Here is a 17,066-nt window from a genome sequence, read left to right as displayed (position 1 = left end):
AAGGACAGTGCTCATGAGGTTCCAAAAGGGAATGACGACTCAATTAAACATTAAACTAGAAGTCACTAGTGACATATTCTGGAAAAGAATGTGCCTGCATTTTGCAAATTCCCTGAGACGTTACCATGCTCAGTTGTCCAGGAACACTGAGCCTCTACCATCATGATCCAGCAGGGCCGAGCGTCACACTGCTCAGAAGCAGACCTTGGCATCACCTACATGGTTCTGGTGTCCTGGAACGCAGAATCCTGGGGCCAGCAGGTCATGAAGGCTTCCACCAAGATTTCAAAGGCAGGCCTGAGAAGTGACAAAGACTGTAGTAGCAGCGTCGGAATCCTTGTAGGCTGCCTCTGAGAGGGCAATGCGTCTAACTACAAATGTGAAGCCAAAGCGAGAAGAGAGACTCCAGCAATTAAGAGATGCCAGTAGTGTGGACTTCCTGCCAGGAAAACCTGCTGACTGTGAAGAGAGCCTGGCTAAAAGAGGGACCATGTGCGCTGCAACTGGCAAGGTCGAAAAGATGGGGCTGCCTAAGGCCTTGTTGTGCCCATTTTGCCAGCATTTGTCCTAGATGCTCTACATGGAGGTAAAGGATCTGTTTGCCTGGCTAGGTTAGGATCTTGTTTGGTTCCATTCCTTTTTCTGGGCCCCAATACCTCCCTTTTAGAATGAAAATGTCAACTGTGCCATTCTTTATTGAATATATGTAGCTTGCTTTTGGGTTTTGTAGAGTTTCACAGCCAATAGTCTCCCATGAGTATCAAATGAGACTTTTGACTTGGACTTTTGGGCAATGCTGGAAAATGAGACTGTTTTAGTAAAGGACTGAACGCATTTTGCATTGAGATGGACAAGATCTTCTGGGTAACAGGAGCTGTGGTAAAACACTTTTATTGGAAATTTCACCTTAAAACTGTTTCACCAATGTTTGCAATTCCTAGTAAACTATATCTTGAAGAGCGCATGAATTGTAAAACAAAGTGAGAAGGGAATCTCTGTTAATGTTACAAAGTGTTTGAGTGTCTCTATAAACAATGATGAATTATATTTGGAACATTACAGAGTCATCACAAGGATGTACCACAGAACTTCTTTCATAGTGTTGCAGAGATTTCATGAGTTGTATTGTGATTCTCATTTACCTCTAAAAATTTTTTATTTCATTCCTAATTTATTGTACTATCTATTGGTCTTTCAATACCATGTAATTTAGTCTCCTGGTGTTAGTGGAACTTCTACTTTTTTATTCTATCATTGATTTCTAATTTCATTTCATTATGATCTGATAGAATGCAAGATATTCTCTCTCTTTTTGGTATTTGCCAAGAGTTGCTTTGTGGCCAAAATATGATCTATTTTACAGAAGGATCTATGGGGTTGTGAGCAAAAAGTGTATCCAGCATTAATGGATGAAATAGTCTGTATATGTCTCTTAAGTATTAATTATTAATTGTATTTTTTAGTTTTTTACCTTCTTTATTTAGTTTTTGTTTGAAGGAGCTATCCAGTGTTCAGAAAGGTATGTTAAAGTCAACCAGTATTATTGTGGTGTTGTCTAATTGATTCTTGAAATCGAGAAGAGTTTTTCTGATGTACATAGGTGCTCCATTGTTTGTGGCAAAAATGTTTTTACATTTTACACTTTTACATTGCTGGTAGAGTTGCAAATTGACGCAGCCACTTGGGAAAACAGTATGGAGAATCCTCAGAAAACTTGGAACGGACCCACCCTTTGACCCAGCTATCCCACTCCTCAGTCTATACCCAAAGGACTTAAAATCAGTGTACTACAGTGATGCAGCCACATCAATGTTTATAGCAGCTCAACTCACAATAGCTAAATTGTGGTACCAACCTAGATGCCCTTCAATAGATAACTGGATAAAGAAACTGTGGTATATGTACACAATGGAATATTATTCAACTTTAAAGAAATAATGAAATTATGACATTTGCAAGTAAATGGATGGAGTTGGAGAATATCATTCTAAGCAAAGTAAGCCAATCCCAGAAAAACAAAGGTTAAAAGTTTTCTCTGATAGGTGAATGTTGATCCATAATGGGGTGGAGGGAGCAAGGGAAGAATGGAAGAATTCTGGATTGGGCAGAGGAGCATGGGGGGAGGGGAGGGGGTATGGGGGGAAATGGCGGAATGCAATGGACATGTATGTATACCCTATATACATGTATGTATATAGAATAGTGTGACTCTGCATTGTATAAAACCAGAGAATTGAAAAGTTGTGCTCCATTTGGGTAAAATGAGTAGAAATGCATTCTACTGGCATGCATAACTAATTAGAATAAGCACAAAAAGTGAGAGAAAACTGACAAACATCTCTAAGATATTGAATAGAAAATGGCAACCCCAAATTCTTTACCCAGTATAAAGTTTAATAAATCAATGTAAACACAGAGTTTTTTAAAAAATAAAGATGATGAAAAAACTTTTTAATGGATTCAATGGAATCCTGGTGAAAATTCAAACTTTCCTGGTAGGGATAGAATGATTCTAAAATTTATGTGGAAATGCTAATGTTCAAGTAGAGTCAAGAAAATTTGAAGAACATTGTACAAAGACTGAGTATAGCAGAATTAAAAACTTATTCAAATTCAGTTAATAATGCATTGCTATACTTGCACCTGAATGGGTAAATAAGTCAAAAGAACAATGAAGAGAGGCCCAGATAGAGTCACATACTGATATTTAATATAGAGTTGTTTCTTCATAAGGTTAGAGACAAAGACTATCTTCTGCTTAAATTATTTGGGGAAAATAGGTCATCCTTCTTCAGAAAAATACTTTTGACCCCAAATTCACACCACATAGACCTTTAATTTTTACTCAAATATAGAGGTAAACAAAATAAAATGTGACTGAAGACACACACACACAAAGAAATACACAAACACACAATCTACCATAAAGTAAAATATTGTGGACTACTATAAAATTAAAACTTTTTTTTCACAAAAATTCTATGAAAAGTGTTGTCACAGAAGGAGAAATGCCTTTGACAATCGTTCAACCCACAGAAAGTCATGTCCTTTATGTTTCAAAATCTTCTAAAAATAAAAAAGGCAGAACATGATAAGAAAGACATCAGACACTGCAAAACACGAAAAAGAACTAGTAAACCAACACAGGAAGAGGTGTTCCACCTCATTTGTATGAGAAAAATGCAGATTAATGTCTCATTAAGCTATTGCACATAGCCCCCATACTACCAAATGTGAAAACTTTGGTGTGGAGACCATCATACTGTGTTGGGAAGTATGTAAATTGCTACAAAAACTTTGAAGTCATGGCAAACCTGATGTAGAAGGACAAGATTCATCTCCTCTATAACCTGGAAAGTCCACTCCTAGGGGTGATACACAAGGGAGTTTTGCATGTACATGAATATATATATATATATATATATGTGTATGTATATATAGGATACATATATGTATTCATATATGTTCATATATAAATGTATTTAAAAATATCCTTAACAATATTTCATAAAAGATAAACATGATAATTTACATATTTATCAATAGAATGAAAAACAACTTGATTTTACTTTATACAATATATATATATTTTTCAACTACACAATGAACTAGAAGAATCTTATTAATATCTTTAAGAAATGAAACAAAGTACAAAAGATGACACGCAATAAAATCTGATTTATATACAAAGCAGGTCAAACTGAATTACATTATTTCAGACATAACTTGTATATGATAAAATCCAGGAGGAATTCAAATGTTGTGATACTGGTTGTCTCTAACAGGTTTGTCATAGGTTGTAATGCACTCCTTTGGTTTTACCAATGCTGAATTTATGCTTCTAGGGCATGATTTTTTTATTTATATTATTTTTATGCTTCATATTTGATGCACTCCTCTGAATGTGTCTTTATAATTTTTATAAACAGAGAAGGGGACACAATTTATCAAATTTTTGCTTTGAAAAGGATCAAGAGATTGTGTTTTAACTGAATGAGTTATGAGATCAAGAGACATTTGGAAATAGGTTTGAGTCACAGAAAGACCATCTCCTATAGGATCATAAGAAATACAACGTTGAATTTTTAAATGTGTTTTATATCTTTACACTTTAAACTTTTTGTTTTTGGTGGTGTTGTTACTGTAAGTTATAAGGGCTGGTTCCGACTTACCTTTTTCTAAGTGGCCAGGCAGTTGTCTCTTCCTATTTAAAAGTCTATCTTTAACCTCCATTCTTTCTATAGAAATTTTTGGGCGGGAGGACTTTCTATTATGCTCCATCAGTGATCTGTATATTCAAGAGTCATTACCACATTTTTAATTTTTAACTTTTATTTTTGACAATTTCTCTGCTTTTTAATATTGAGTACTTTTGTATTATTTTGGCACTGTGCTTTTGGTTTTCATTCTTTCAGTAATTTTCTCTAGATTTTAACATATTACTTAATATTTCTGTCTTACTAAAAAGACAAGAGAGACAGTATCAAGATGATTATTAATGTAGGTTCCAAAGCATGGCATTGCTTTTAGATGACTTGATTATCTTCAAGGCCTTAAAAGTAATAACTTTAATAATAATAACACTAATGAACATAAAAATAGTTTTAAGTAATTATAAGTGTAATAAAGCAATACTGCATATTCAAAGGATTTTGTGAGCAATGCATGAGTTACTACAGTGACTGTAGTTGGCACATGGTGAATCCTGAAAAAATATTAGCTGCTGTTACTAACTACTTTTAATGCTAAGGAACAGAGAAGTTGTACATATTTAATATTGCTGCTGTAATATGAGAAGTTCTGCGATATAAAACACTCCAAAGAATAAGAAAAAGTACAGACATTAGCATTAATGTGTTTTTCTTCTCTATATGAGTAAATCATATTATGAAGAACTTAAAGAAAACTGAAGATCCTATAATATCACCCAACGGAAAATCCCTTACAGAAGCAAACAGTTATAAGTGAGGGACAAAAAAACAGAGCTTTGTGGAGTGTTTCTATAATTTTTTTAAAACAGATTTTTACTAGAGTTAAACACAACAAACATAGAACAAATGAAAAGGTATAGCAAAATGAGTTTTAATTCTAGTTTTAAAGTAATTCCTAATCTTCTGAGGGAAATTCGGAAGCATTTCCCATAGAATTTTAACTACTGAGAGACATAAAAATAAAGCAATAGAGACACGGCTTAAAAATATTTTATAGTGAAAACTTTGCACTAACATGTATTCATATAATCAATACATTTTAAAAATATCAGTAGGCTGTCATATACTATGATGATTTAACTTTAGCATTGTAGCAAGTGTAAAATTAAATGAGCACCATTGGAATTTTGACTCATTACACATTATTATTTATGCCTCTTATTTAAAAACTCTAAAGTATTATAAATATGTAACACAAAAATATTAAAGTCAAATATAAGTTGCTACCTATTATAACATGCTCTAAGTTATGACTTAGTGTGGGTGAGTAAAAAGGAAAAGGCCTTTTCTTCAGTCCTTAAATCTATGACAGTTTCCACAGTAGTATTTCCTTTCATCCTCTACAGATCTTCATTTCATAACACTGTTTTCTTGCAGCTTGGGATTTCTTTTTGCAGAAGGTTGACACAGTGCTGGTGATTTGCACAATGGTCCTTAGAATAGCTGTCTCCACCCAGTTGAGAACTGTAGATTGTTCCCACTTCACAATTGGTGCCTCCCTCAGATGGCATCCAGCACATGACAAGCAATAGGAGTGATGCTAAACTGAGCTCAGGACCTGGGTAATGTTCCATCTAACTGAGCCCATGTGGCAACTTGCGATACCTAGACACTGAGGTAACTTGCAATAACTAGAGACAAACTGGAAGATTAGGTAGAAGTGTTTGGATTGTTTAAATGTTGATTGTCCCAAATTCTCTAGTTTCTTGTTCCTTTGTGTCTTCCATGAAAAAAAGTAACGGGAGTCTTTGTTGTTCAGCACTTTAGAGTATGATACATTGAGGAGCTTGTGGCTCAGACATTGTCCTTTGTAAATGCTGGATCTGATCTTGACACCTTGACAATTCAGCTGTATGGGCCAACCTGAGCCTTTCAGCCTCTTCCTAAGTGAAAAAGAGATATTATAAGACTTGGCAAAAAGTAAGGTCTGCTTCATTCTGATTGCCTAAACCATTGACTTCTTCTTACCTCCCTTAATCCTCAGAAACAATTAACAGTCCCTGAATCTCCTTCTTCCACTCATGCTTACTTCTACAATTATTCACATTCCTCTTCCTCTAGCTCCAGAAACATTGGTTTAGTCCCTGAAATTCTGGTCTTTATAGAATTCCACTCCAATGCTCCCTTCCCACTTACACTACACAGTCGCTTTGAGTAATCTTAATCATATCTTGACCTCAAATCTCTTTCCCAATCTCATTTCCATTTTTAGGAATATATTAACTGTGTTTGTAAGAGAAGAAACTGCCCCAAAAGCACAATGTCTAGGTGACTGACATACACTCAGGAGAGGTGTCTGAGTCTTAGATGAGGGACATGTTCCAGGTCACCACACTTGGGATGGAGAAGTACAAGTAAAGACTGAGCAGATCAAACATCAGCGTTTTCCCATAATGTCCTTCAGGAAAGAGCTGCAATCCCCAAAGTGCCCTAGAGTAGTTACTGAAAAGCGGGTACCCACAGGTTCCCTGGTAAGCCAGGGCAAAGGTTGGGACCTTGTCTGTCTCATGAGGTGCTCACATAGGAAGTCCCCACCAGGTTCTCAGGAGCACTGCCACTGTGGATCCCACTCACTGAAAGACACCTACAATGACTCACAAGGCTGTGAGATTCTGGCATTTAGTTATCTCCTTGGGGCCTTGATTACCTCATATAAAATGGGGGACACATCAGTGCTGCTTCACAGTAAATAGATTAGATGAGAGAATGAATGCAGAGGGCTTTGTATAGTGCTTGAGAAATAAGAACCCCTGCTTATTGAATGATGACAAACTAAAGGACTTGACTAAGCAAGCACTGTTGAGTTCAGGGCCAGGAGAACCAGAGGTGACAGAGGAGCAAAGACACTGCAAGAGGAAACTGATGTAACAAGGTATGATCAGGGCAAAGGACTGTACAGAGCAATTAACAAAATGATAGAAAAGGCTAATCACTGTGAGACAGAAATGCCTAGTTTATACATAAAAATTCATATTATCCTCTATGCCAAACACCATTATAAATTTGAATACTATGTATTTCATTATCACAAACCCTTATAAAATATGTATAACCAACATTTCCATTCCAAACACAAAGAAAAGGGGCCACAGAGGAAATACATAACTTGCTTAAACCATGCGTTTGGTACAGGTGGAGCTTGGACGCATGCCCAGCGTCTGGTTCCACAGCCCCTGACCTGAGCCACCATAGTAGTCTGCATCTCACCCATGGCCACTGTTTCATGTCTCATCTTTATAGGGAAGGGACAGAAACACAACCCAAAGATGCAGCAATTGATGAATACCTGCAGCCGACGTTTCTGCTCCCTCTGTTGTTGTGCCAGGAAGTTTGCTCTTTCTATCTCCATTTGTCTTATTTGTTGCTGATGGAGTCTCTCTCTTTGCTCCATCATTTGCTGGTTCTGCCTACGAGCCGCCTCCAGCCTTTCTGCTTCAGCCTTGGCAGCCTCTGCTTTCACACGTGCCTCTGAAGAGGAAGAAGAAACGTAAAACCCTCTAGGACAACTCTGTCCCTTCCTTGGGCCTCCCACCCTCATTTGTTACACAGAGAAAACTCCCTGGCATCGTTTTTCATTCCACATAATCATACTGCAGCTGATCATGGCCATACTCAGATACTGCCTGAAGCCATAGGAACCTTTATGCCTATCTTCCTCTAGTTGAATGATCCAGCTAGGCCAGAACACATGAATTTCAAATTTGGACATTTCTTGTCTCTCTTGCATTGCTTCTGTTTTCTTCTCACCTTTTGTCTCCTTTTCCTTGGCTGTGAGAGCCTGGTCTGTCTGAAGAACAGCGTTACTCACAGACTCTTTGGACTTTAAATATTTTTGCAGAGCTTCCTCAGCCTAGGAACCCCAAAAACAGGAAGTTAGAATTTGCAGTGGTGATAGCCAAAGTGATAAAATCATATTACTTGTCCTATCAAGCATCTTTTCCTCTTAGAAAATTCTCTGCCTGCATCTGATGGAGAGGTCCACCAAGCCTCTCCACACATGGGAGCCAGAGACTGACTGGGCCAATCAGAGCACCCAAGGCCACTAGATGAAAAGAACTTGTTCACAGGAGGAAAAATACTGCCATTTGAGTGTTTTAAAGGCTGATATGTATCAGGAGTGGCAAATGAATTATTGCTTTGAACTTCATACCTTGGACAGCTTGACTACTGCAACTAGGAATCTTTCCAGGTGAAGGTGTAGAAAGACATGCCCATTTGCAGGTAGCTGCTGTTAATGGGCAGATCCCATGGCTGCTATGGTATTTATGGGTTTGATAGCTTTGAATTCAGAGGCCTGCTACCCTGTGGTGAAAGAGGTACCAGTATACCTAGGTAGCCTTGAAGCACCAGCTGCCTGGAGGAGGAGGAATTACTGCACAAGTGTGAGTCTCCAACAGGGCAATTCCCTACAACCTCTCACTTCTTGTTTACCTTTGAAGAACCAAATTCCTCTGGTGTGTTTTACTATAAATAAAGTATTGGTGGAATTTTTCCCTTTGTTAGGACCAGAATCATCAGGTCTCTTCCATCTGTCACGTCCCTGCTTCAAATATTTTCCGACATCTGTTGTTTATTTCTTGATCTTCTTCAGACCTTTTTTTCCCAGTCGGCCCACACCTCCAAGGGTTACTTATTCCATCCCCACACAGTCTGTGGGTGACAGATATGGGTACAGGGAAAGGCATGCATGCTCTGTCCCCAGAGGCTTAGGACATCAAGGATAGTTGATCTTAGACCCAGAGGTAGCTCTTTGTTGTCATGTGAGACAAGCCTATTTGAAATGAAGTGCATAGTTAGGAAAATGGAGCACAATAAGGAAGTAGGTGCTGGAAAAGCAAAAGGAAGCAGAACTGCTGACACTGTTTGGACTCTGAATGTATCCACACTTAAAACTAAACACCAGGCACAAAATTCCCATGTAAGCTCATTCATTGACAGAGTAAGTCTGAGGCAGTTATCAATCTCAGCTCTGTTCCTATAGGTATGTCCTTTCTTTTATCCTCAATGGTTTTTTAGAGGGACCCCAGTAATTCCCACAATTAATAGATAGGATCAGGGATACCTGTGTTCCCTTCCTGGGCTGCTGGTGGTACTTTTTCTTCAGCTCTTCTGTCTTCTGAAGGTAGAGATGATGGCCTCCTGGCTTAGAATAAAGCCCCTGCTTCACTTCTTCTTCCAGAGGACCAAAAATATCCTGAAGCAAAACTGAGCAACGATCTGAAGAGGCTTCTTCATTCTGCTTACAAATATCCTTCTGCTTTGCATCTAGTAGGGTCTTCAAGGGACAGGAACCCACAGAGATGTTAGCAACACCTTAGTACTTCTGGAATTTATGTTTTAAAGATTCTACTTTTCCTAGCAAAATCAAGGAATATAAGCAAATATAAACCCTTTCCAGCAAACCTGAGAAAGTTGCAAGGACAAGAGACTATGAAAAATGTTTACTATTGGGTATGAAATATCCTGAAACCCCTCTCTCTTATAATTTCTGCTTAAATGTGATCTTTGACCACAGACCCCTACACCTAAGCTCTCATTTTATATGCAGTCTACTGATTTCCAACATTTCTTGTTTCAGTGTTTTTCTACCTTCAAGCAGAAAGTAGGCGTGAATAACTAGTTAGAATGATATCGGTTTACGTTATTAATTCTAATCATAATTTAGTAGATCCACAGGACAGTTCTCTCTGCTTAATTAATGAAAAAATAAAATAATACTTTGCAAATGTTTTAAAGGAATGAAATCAATCAAATTAATCCCATAGCTGATAAACGGTAAATGTGATGATCTATATGCATACGTGAAAAATTCAGACTCTAAAGGGCCCAGAGTATTTACACTTTTTTTGTTTTCACAATGAAAATATATCATGCCACATTAATGACCACCATTGTTTTCCAATCTATAAAGAATTGCTTTTCTTAAACAAATTCTATTGTATCGTTCATAGCAATATTTTTCCTCTATTAACCCTAATGTTCATGAACCAGAAAAATGAATAATTACCTGTAGTTCCTTCTGGAAACTTTGGTCTTCATCTTTGAAAGAGTTCTTTGTGAAGGTTTCTATGGCCTCTCTCTCGCTGGCCATGTGTAGGTCCAACAGCTCCTGGAGGGTCTCTGTGGGCAGCTGCACCTTCCGTACCATCAGCTCATCATAGTGGGCAAGGGCCTTTTGTACTGCAGCTGAGTTTTCTCTCTGGGCCAGGGCCAGGACTGCATTCTCCATGCAGGGCAGATCCCCACTGTTGATAGCACTGACATAGGTCAGCACCAGGTTCTCTAGACCTTCACAGAGGGAAGAAGAGACGCTTGTGCTATTTGCAGAGAAAAATTTATGTCAATTAATTCTAAGAACATTCATTTAACAATGCATTGCCCTCAAATTTTCAGCATTCTGAACTGTATCCAAGTGTCCCAGACAAATTCCTTTGGGAACTGGTGAGATGAGGAAGGCCGGTATTTTCTTCATACAAAAAAGAAACAAGGGTGAAAGAAAAAAAAATAGGAAAAATGTCTAGATGTATGTTATTATTTAATCCTACATGGAGAAATAAGCACATGGTCATATAAAAGTCATGATTATGCATGCATGAAATACACACACATACATATATATACATATGTTCAGAGATTTTATATATATAATGTGTGTGTGTGTATATATATATATATATATATATATATATATACACATAGATATGTATATATATCTTTTCTTTTTTTTCTATGAGGGATTGAACCAAGAGGGAACCTAACCACGGAACCACAATCCCAGCACTCCTTACATTTTATTTTGAGACAAGGTCTCACCTAGCTGCTTAGGGAATCACTAAATTGGTGAGGCCAGCTTTGACTCATGATGACCTTTGCACTCAACTTTACTCCATAATATAGTGATTATTTATAAGAAGTTCTGAAACATAAGAGTTGTTAGGGAAAGCTATAGCAAGAAGTGTGCTTAGATATTTTTAGAGATTCTAGAGGTTTAGAGATTCATTTGGGCCTCAGATCAACATTTGTATCAACCAAGTTTAATTTCTATAGGGAACAGGTATAAATTGTTCATTTGTGCCTTCAAAGATTATTGTGACATACCTTAAGAATCCAATATATTTGTTGAACAAATACTGCCAACACATACGAGCTAATTTATGTCAACAGTGGAAGAATGAATGATACAACATCTTTAACTTTATCTTATCTTTATTATGTTCCTATTTCATGTAACCTTAGAGGCACTTCTAAAACAAATACTAGAAATGTGTTTCATATTCACTATAGCTTTACAAACATGATGCATATGATTTGCACAGTGATAATTGCTTATGCATCTCTCAATGTTGGCACAAGGACTCTCTTACATGATACACGTTATGTTGAATAGAGGGAAAATCCTGGAAGAGGTACTCACGAGGTCCAGTGACCTTGATGCCTCCTGGAAGAGTCTTGATTTTGGACTTTGTAAAGATGTGGGAAGAGAATTCTGCCACTTGCTGTACAAATTCAAGACTCAGTTCATCATCCTGTAGTGTCTCTAGCTGGGAAAGCTTCTTGTGAGTGGGTGAGTCAAAGACAAAGCACTTCTTTGTTGGAAAGAATTTCTGAATACACAGACGGGGCAAATTGAAAGTTTGAGTTCTTTGATCACTACCTGGAGAAGGAAAATCAGGATTTATTTTCTTTAAAATTTACATTCACATGAATCTATTCTCCTTAAATACAAGTCCTTTCCCCTGGTGTTACTCAGATTAATATATCTTCATAAACCCTAGGCAACCAGATGAAAAGTATTTAATCAAAAAAAGGAAAGAATATTTTTCCCATGAACAAGGGAATAATAGAATTTGATATTGAACCTATTTGTTCAGTAAAAATTAATAATATCCATTACTTATTCTGTAAAACATCTAGATGGATAAATAGGGAAAACCATATATTTAACCTTCTACCCTAAAGAGATCATTTCTTGGGTTATTTTTATTCCTTCTTCCAAAACCAAAGCCCATTTACCTTGCTTTGTCTTCAAGGAATTCTCTAGGTATTCATCTGCTGTCATGAGTTGTCCATCTGTTTCCAGGCTTAAGTAGAAGTCTCTAAGAGTCCACACCAAGTCTGGAAAGAAGCTCACAATGTCATTGGCATCTCCAAGGTCAGGTGACTTTCTTGATCTGAGTAGATCTGTCAGTTCTGTCACATTGCTGAGATGATTAAGGAATACTGGCAGAAGTAACATACCATCTAAGCCCATATTTGATTCCATGTTCCCCAAGCCTTTATTTTCTTTCCCTTTGGCACTTAACCAAATCAACATTTGATCATCAGTGAATATGAGGTTTCTTTACTGTATTGTAAGTGTTTACCCATTTTCTTTTTGCGGATATATAAGGTCTTAAAGACCTACAGTTGGTGAGTGGTGTTCTCCATGGTTTTGGTGCCATCCTGGACCACAAAAGGATACTGCAGTAGGTCGATAGCACCCTGGTCAATTTTGCTCATGCTGTTGTATACAAGGGTGCTGCTCAGAAGGATTGCCAGAACAAAGATCTGGGTATCATTCTTGTCATCAACCTAGAAGTCAGAACAAATTTAACTCATGTCTTATGGCATTCCCACATGAACAATCATTAAAATAAAATCAAGATACGCAAATGCTAAGTAGGGATTAAACAAATGATTGTCAGACACATGAACTTTCCTGGTTTTCTCATTGATGAATTCATATTGATGTTACATTTCTAACTCCTGAGTCCTTCTTATAGATACTGTTAGATAATTGCAAAACGAGTAGTCAGAGTTAATGGGGAAACCAGAGTAGTTAAAATAAAGGTTATCCAGGCACTAAAACAAAATTGGCCTATGTACACAGTTCATATATCTATTTTATTGAATAATTATTATCCACAAGAGGGTTCACATTACTGATCTTAGATATCTAATTCTAGTGCTGTGAGATGAGCTCATAATTAATATCTCCATTTTGTAGAAGAGGAAATTAAGGTTGTATTTGGGCTTACCATCATTGCATCTTAGAAAATCAAAAGTCAATATCACAATCAAAATGAAAACATAAAAAACAGTGGACATTCAAGAGAGTGTTTTGTTAGGTACAAAAAACAGCTAAGAAGAGACAACTGTGTACATCTTTTCCCAAGTCTGAGTTTAGTGACTTCATTTGAGTAGTTTATAATTATTTATGATAGGAATATTCAGGGAATGGCCCAGTTGTACAAATCCAATGCATTTTATTCTATGAACTGGTTGCTAAATACTTATTAGAATATAACTAGAGAAGACCCATGTAGTAGAAAAGACCTATGTATCTACTTCTCCAATGGTAAGTTGGATAAGACCAAAGAGAATATAAACAATTTAGGGAGACTCACTCTTCTTGTCAGCATCAGAGAGCTACAAGGGCCAGAGCCCTGGTTTGAACCGAAGTTCATCTCATCCAGAGCCGACTACTAACCATAATCAGTGCAGGACCAGGATTGTACTGTGATTTATTTGCATCATTTTTATGCATCTAGGAATGACTAAGCAAAACATCAGTGTAGTTCTCCTAATACTGATTCTGAATTTTGTACATATATATTTTTTTTCTCACTTCAGACTTCCAAACACTATTGTAAATAGAAAGAAAGAATGAGTGGTAACATAGTCTAGTCAAGTGGAAGTACAAATTTTTAAAAACAAAAAGAAAACCTAAAACAAAATGAAAAACTCCTTATAAAAGAAAGTTGAGTGGTAAAGAGTTTTATCATAAAAGAATACTCTGTCCTTACCTTCTCTACATCACCCAGGCCTTCAGTGTCCAGCAGAACTAGGGTGTGTCCTGGCTTCTCAGGATGAGGCACACACCACATCCAGATTCCCTTGGTGTGAGACTGCACTGTGGAGCCTACAGAGAAGCCTGCAGAGGAGAGTGCAGAGGTCATCATAGAGAAGGGGATCTAGAAATTGTATAGTTTCTTGATAATTGTGTTAGGGGTTAAGGAAAGCAAGATAAGGAAACAGCAGAAAATACAAGTATGGATCTCCATTACTATACAGAAATGGGGAAATAAGGTCAAAATCCACAAGTGGGAAATTTTTATACTTCTCATAATAATATGCTACAAATATTTTTAAAGTTTATAATTGCACATATGGAAATTATTGCATTGATGTGGGGGAAATATTGTGTTTCTCCCAGAAAGACATTAAGGACAACATTTTTAAAAAGGGTTCACATCAAGGACAGAAAGCTGTCCTATAGCTCCCCAAGTTAAAAGGCTCAGCTGTGGCCCAAACTTTGGTTTTCACTGTCCCTCCCTGACTCTAACTTTCTTCTGTCCATCCCCATGCTGGACACCCACAGTGCAGTGGACAGAGGGCTCAGCAGAGCTTTGCTGGTGGCACTCACCCTTTCTCTTCCCAGCCAGCTTGTTCATCAGGTAGGATTTGCCCGTACGGTAAAGGCCCACGATGGCCACCACCACCACAGGCTGTGTGATGGCTGACAGGATCTCTAGGGCTTCCTGCTTGACCATTAGCTGCCCCTCCTTGCTCTCAATGAGGCATATAGGGCCTGGCATGACCATGTCTGAGGCCATGTCTGGGATGTTACTTTGTCTGCAAGGGAAGAGGTAGGATGGGCAGCAGTTTTTACTCTTGAAGCAGAGAAATCCATTTGCTTATTGAACCTGAAAACATAACTGTTCCCCATCATGGCCTAAGTTTCTGAAGACATTGATCAACAAAATATAAAAAGAAGTAGCAGAAAGCGCCACAGTAAGTAGCTCATAGGCCTACTATCAGTTACCCTGCTTATTCTCAAATATTTGGTGGACACATAGAAAAATTCATTTCCTGAATCTTACCTACTGATTCTTTGCATCTAACTCATTCCACTGGATTTTGATTTACTCATGTTTCTTAGTTTTTGTCTCCTTAAATCCCTAGTTTGATTATTCATTTCCATTATTTGCTAAATATAAATTTTTGTTTTTCTCTTATTTAGGTCCATGTCCAAACTGCATTGCATTAAATAATTCTATACCATTATGATGCATTTTCCAATAAATTCAAGTGTTCACTATAAGCTATATTTTTAAGTGTTTTTTACTTACTTAGTAATGTCCTTTACTGAAACAAAACTTCAAAGTGTGATCATTTAATGACTGTCTACATGAGTGAAAAAAATTTTTCCTTTAATTAATGTTAACCATTTATTTTCTATTCTGGGCATCAACTCCTGCAACCTGAGGAGTCTTACAAAATATTTTAAAGCTACAGGAGACATAAGCAAATACTTGGTTTTGTGACCTGCCATATCATAAATAGAGGGTTTTTTTTTTTTTTTTTTTTCATTTTAGAAAGCATTATTTACATAGAAGCTAAAAATCCACTGTCTACTTCAATTCATTTTTCATGGAAATCTTTAAATTAAAACATATGGATTCTTTTTACTAGCAGACTATAGAAACTGTCAGTTTCTTTGTTGTTATTACTGGATTTAATGATCATGAAGACTCATTCTTTCTTTCTCATAGCTGATGACCTGTCAATCATCCTGATTAAAGACAAATTAAAACAGAAATTGCTCTTTGGGAACAATAATAGGAAGTCCATTCACAAATTGTATGGCACCATGGTTTCAGAGGCAGGAAACGCCCAGGGCAAGCAGACCCAGAAAGAGGCAATTTTACAATAAGTTTAGAAGCTCAGATGTCAGGTGTCTTTTCATTCCAATCCACTTCTAAGGAAATATTGGCACCTTATATTAGTAGAATTCTAGTTGCCTGACTTACATGTAACAGGGGCTAGGATTGTATTTAGTTTACAAAGATGTGGGAAAATTCCAATGATGATCTACAACAATTAGCTACAAAACAGATATTTATAAACCAAATTTATGCAAACGTTCATGCTTTAAGGTGAAGTTACTAAAGCAGGAGGGAACAGCTTTGAGGGTTTGAACTTCCCCATGAAAAGCATTAGCTCTGTGAATCGATATTAATAATAGTGTTTTATATGTTGTTCCCAGGTGCTAGCTGGATAGCATCTTTAGTGCTTTCACAAGAGCCAAATCTCTTGAACATCTTGGAATATTTACTGTGTTTGAACCACACACATAACTGCTGCTCTGCCACTTACAACTCAGCCTGTGTGTTTCCTCTGGGATGCATTCTCTCTCACTCTGGTGGAGGTCCACAACTTTTATAAATGAAAAAGTAAATGTTAAGAGTGGATCAAAACACAGAAAATAAACCCAAAGTTTGGCTTTGCAGAAGATTTTATTTCTGATCTCTCAGCCCTGTAATTAGCTATCACATTGGCATTTCATTCAACTTTTTAAGCCTATTTCCTAAAAAGTGGAAGTAAATGATTCTGTATTTAGATCAGTACAGCTACTACCTTAAAAAAGAAAGGTTTGCAGGAGAAGAAAAAAAAAGTACAAAGCAGAAAAATGCCAAGAAATATTAGAAATTTCTCAGAAATGCTGGTGATGTATTTTTTCAGAAGAAACAATTCTCTTTGAACCGAGACAGTCTATCCCAGGTTTTGTGTTTCTAATTGTTGCTTTTATTGCTTGCTTTCGATTCACTTTTTAGAGAAAAGGCATTGATCAAGGAGATACGTGGAAATCAAACAAATATGAGATGCATGAGCGTGTGGCAAGGAAATAAGAGGAGGGAGGAGTTCTGAAGAATGACCAAAGGTATGCGACCAATATTGAGTCCAGTTTTGGAGCTCCTGAATTAAGTGATTTGTAACAGCAAAGGTAATAAAGAAGAAATAGAAACCAACATAAAAACAACCAGAAGAATGAGAAATTATACTCCATTTGTATACTATGTGTCAAAATGCATT

At 37.0% G+C, this 17,066-nt stretch overlaps 1 protein-coding gene across 2 annotated transcripts in view; it reads right to left on the bottom strand.

Annotated features, from left to right (window-relative positions):
* LOC306668125 (guanylate-binding protein 7-like) overlaps positions 1 to 17,066 on the bottom strand; it is a 58,681-nt gene that overhangs the window by 40,361 nt on the left and 1,254 nt on the right. Inside the window, exons 2-11 of one of the 2 annotated variants that reach the window (XM_079151198.1) lie at positions 14,617 to 14,825; positions 13,997 to 14,124; positions 12,673 to 12,782; positions 12,225 to 12,412; positions 11,626 to 11,865; positions 10,219 to 10,499; positions 9,274 to 9,486; positions 7,959 to 8,061; positions 7,498 to 7,679; positions 2,817 to 6,094 (exon numbers count right to left, since the gene is read on the bottom strand). In XM_079151198.1, the coding sequence (XP_079007324.1) occupies positions 5,975 to 6,094; positions 7,498 to 7,679; positions 7,959 to 8,061; positions 9,274 to 9,486; positions 10,219 to 10,499; positions 11,626 to 11,865; positions 12,225 to 12,412; positions 12,673 to 12,782; positions 13,997 to 14,124; positions 14,617 to 14,806 (1,755 nt within the window). In that variant the 5' untranslated portion in view covers positions 14,807 to 14,825 and the 3' untranslated portion in view covers positions 2,817 to 5,974. Of the gene's footprint in view, positions 1 to 2,816; positions 6,095 to 7,497; positions 7,680 to 7,958; positions 8,062 to 9,273; positions 9,487 to 10,218; positions 10,500 to 11,625; positions 11,866 to 12,224; positions 12,413 to 12,672; positions 12,783 to 13,996; positions 14,125 to 14,616; positions 14,826 to 17,066 lie in introns of those variants that run through there. The other variant, XM_079151199.1, reaches the window with a different exon arrangement.

This window comes from Sciurus vulgaris (assembly GCF_902686455.1).
Source record: "Sciurus vulgaris genome assembly, chromosome: 1".
In the NCBI taxonomy this organism is placed as follows: Eukaryota; Metazoa; Chordata; class Mammalia; order Rodentia; family Sciuridae; genus Sciurus; species Sciurus vulgaris.
This window is presented reverse-complemented; position numbering and strand designations above follow the sequence as displayed.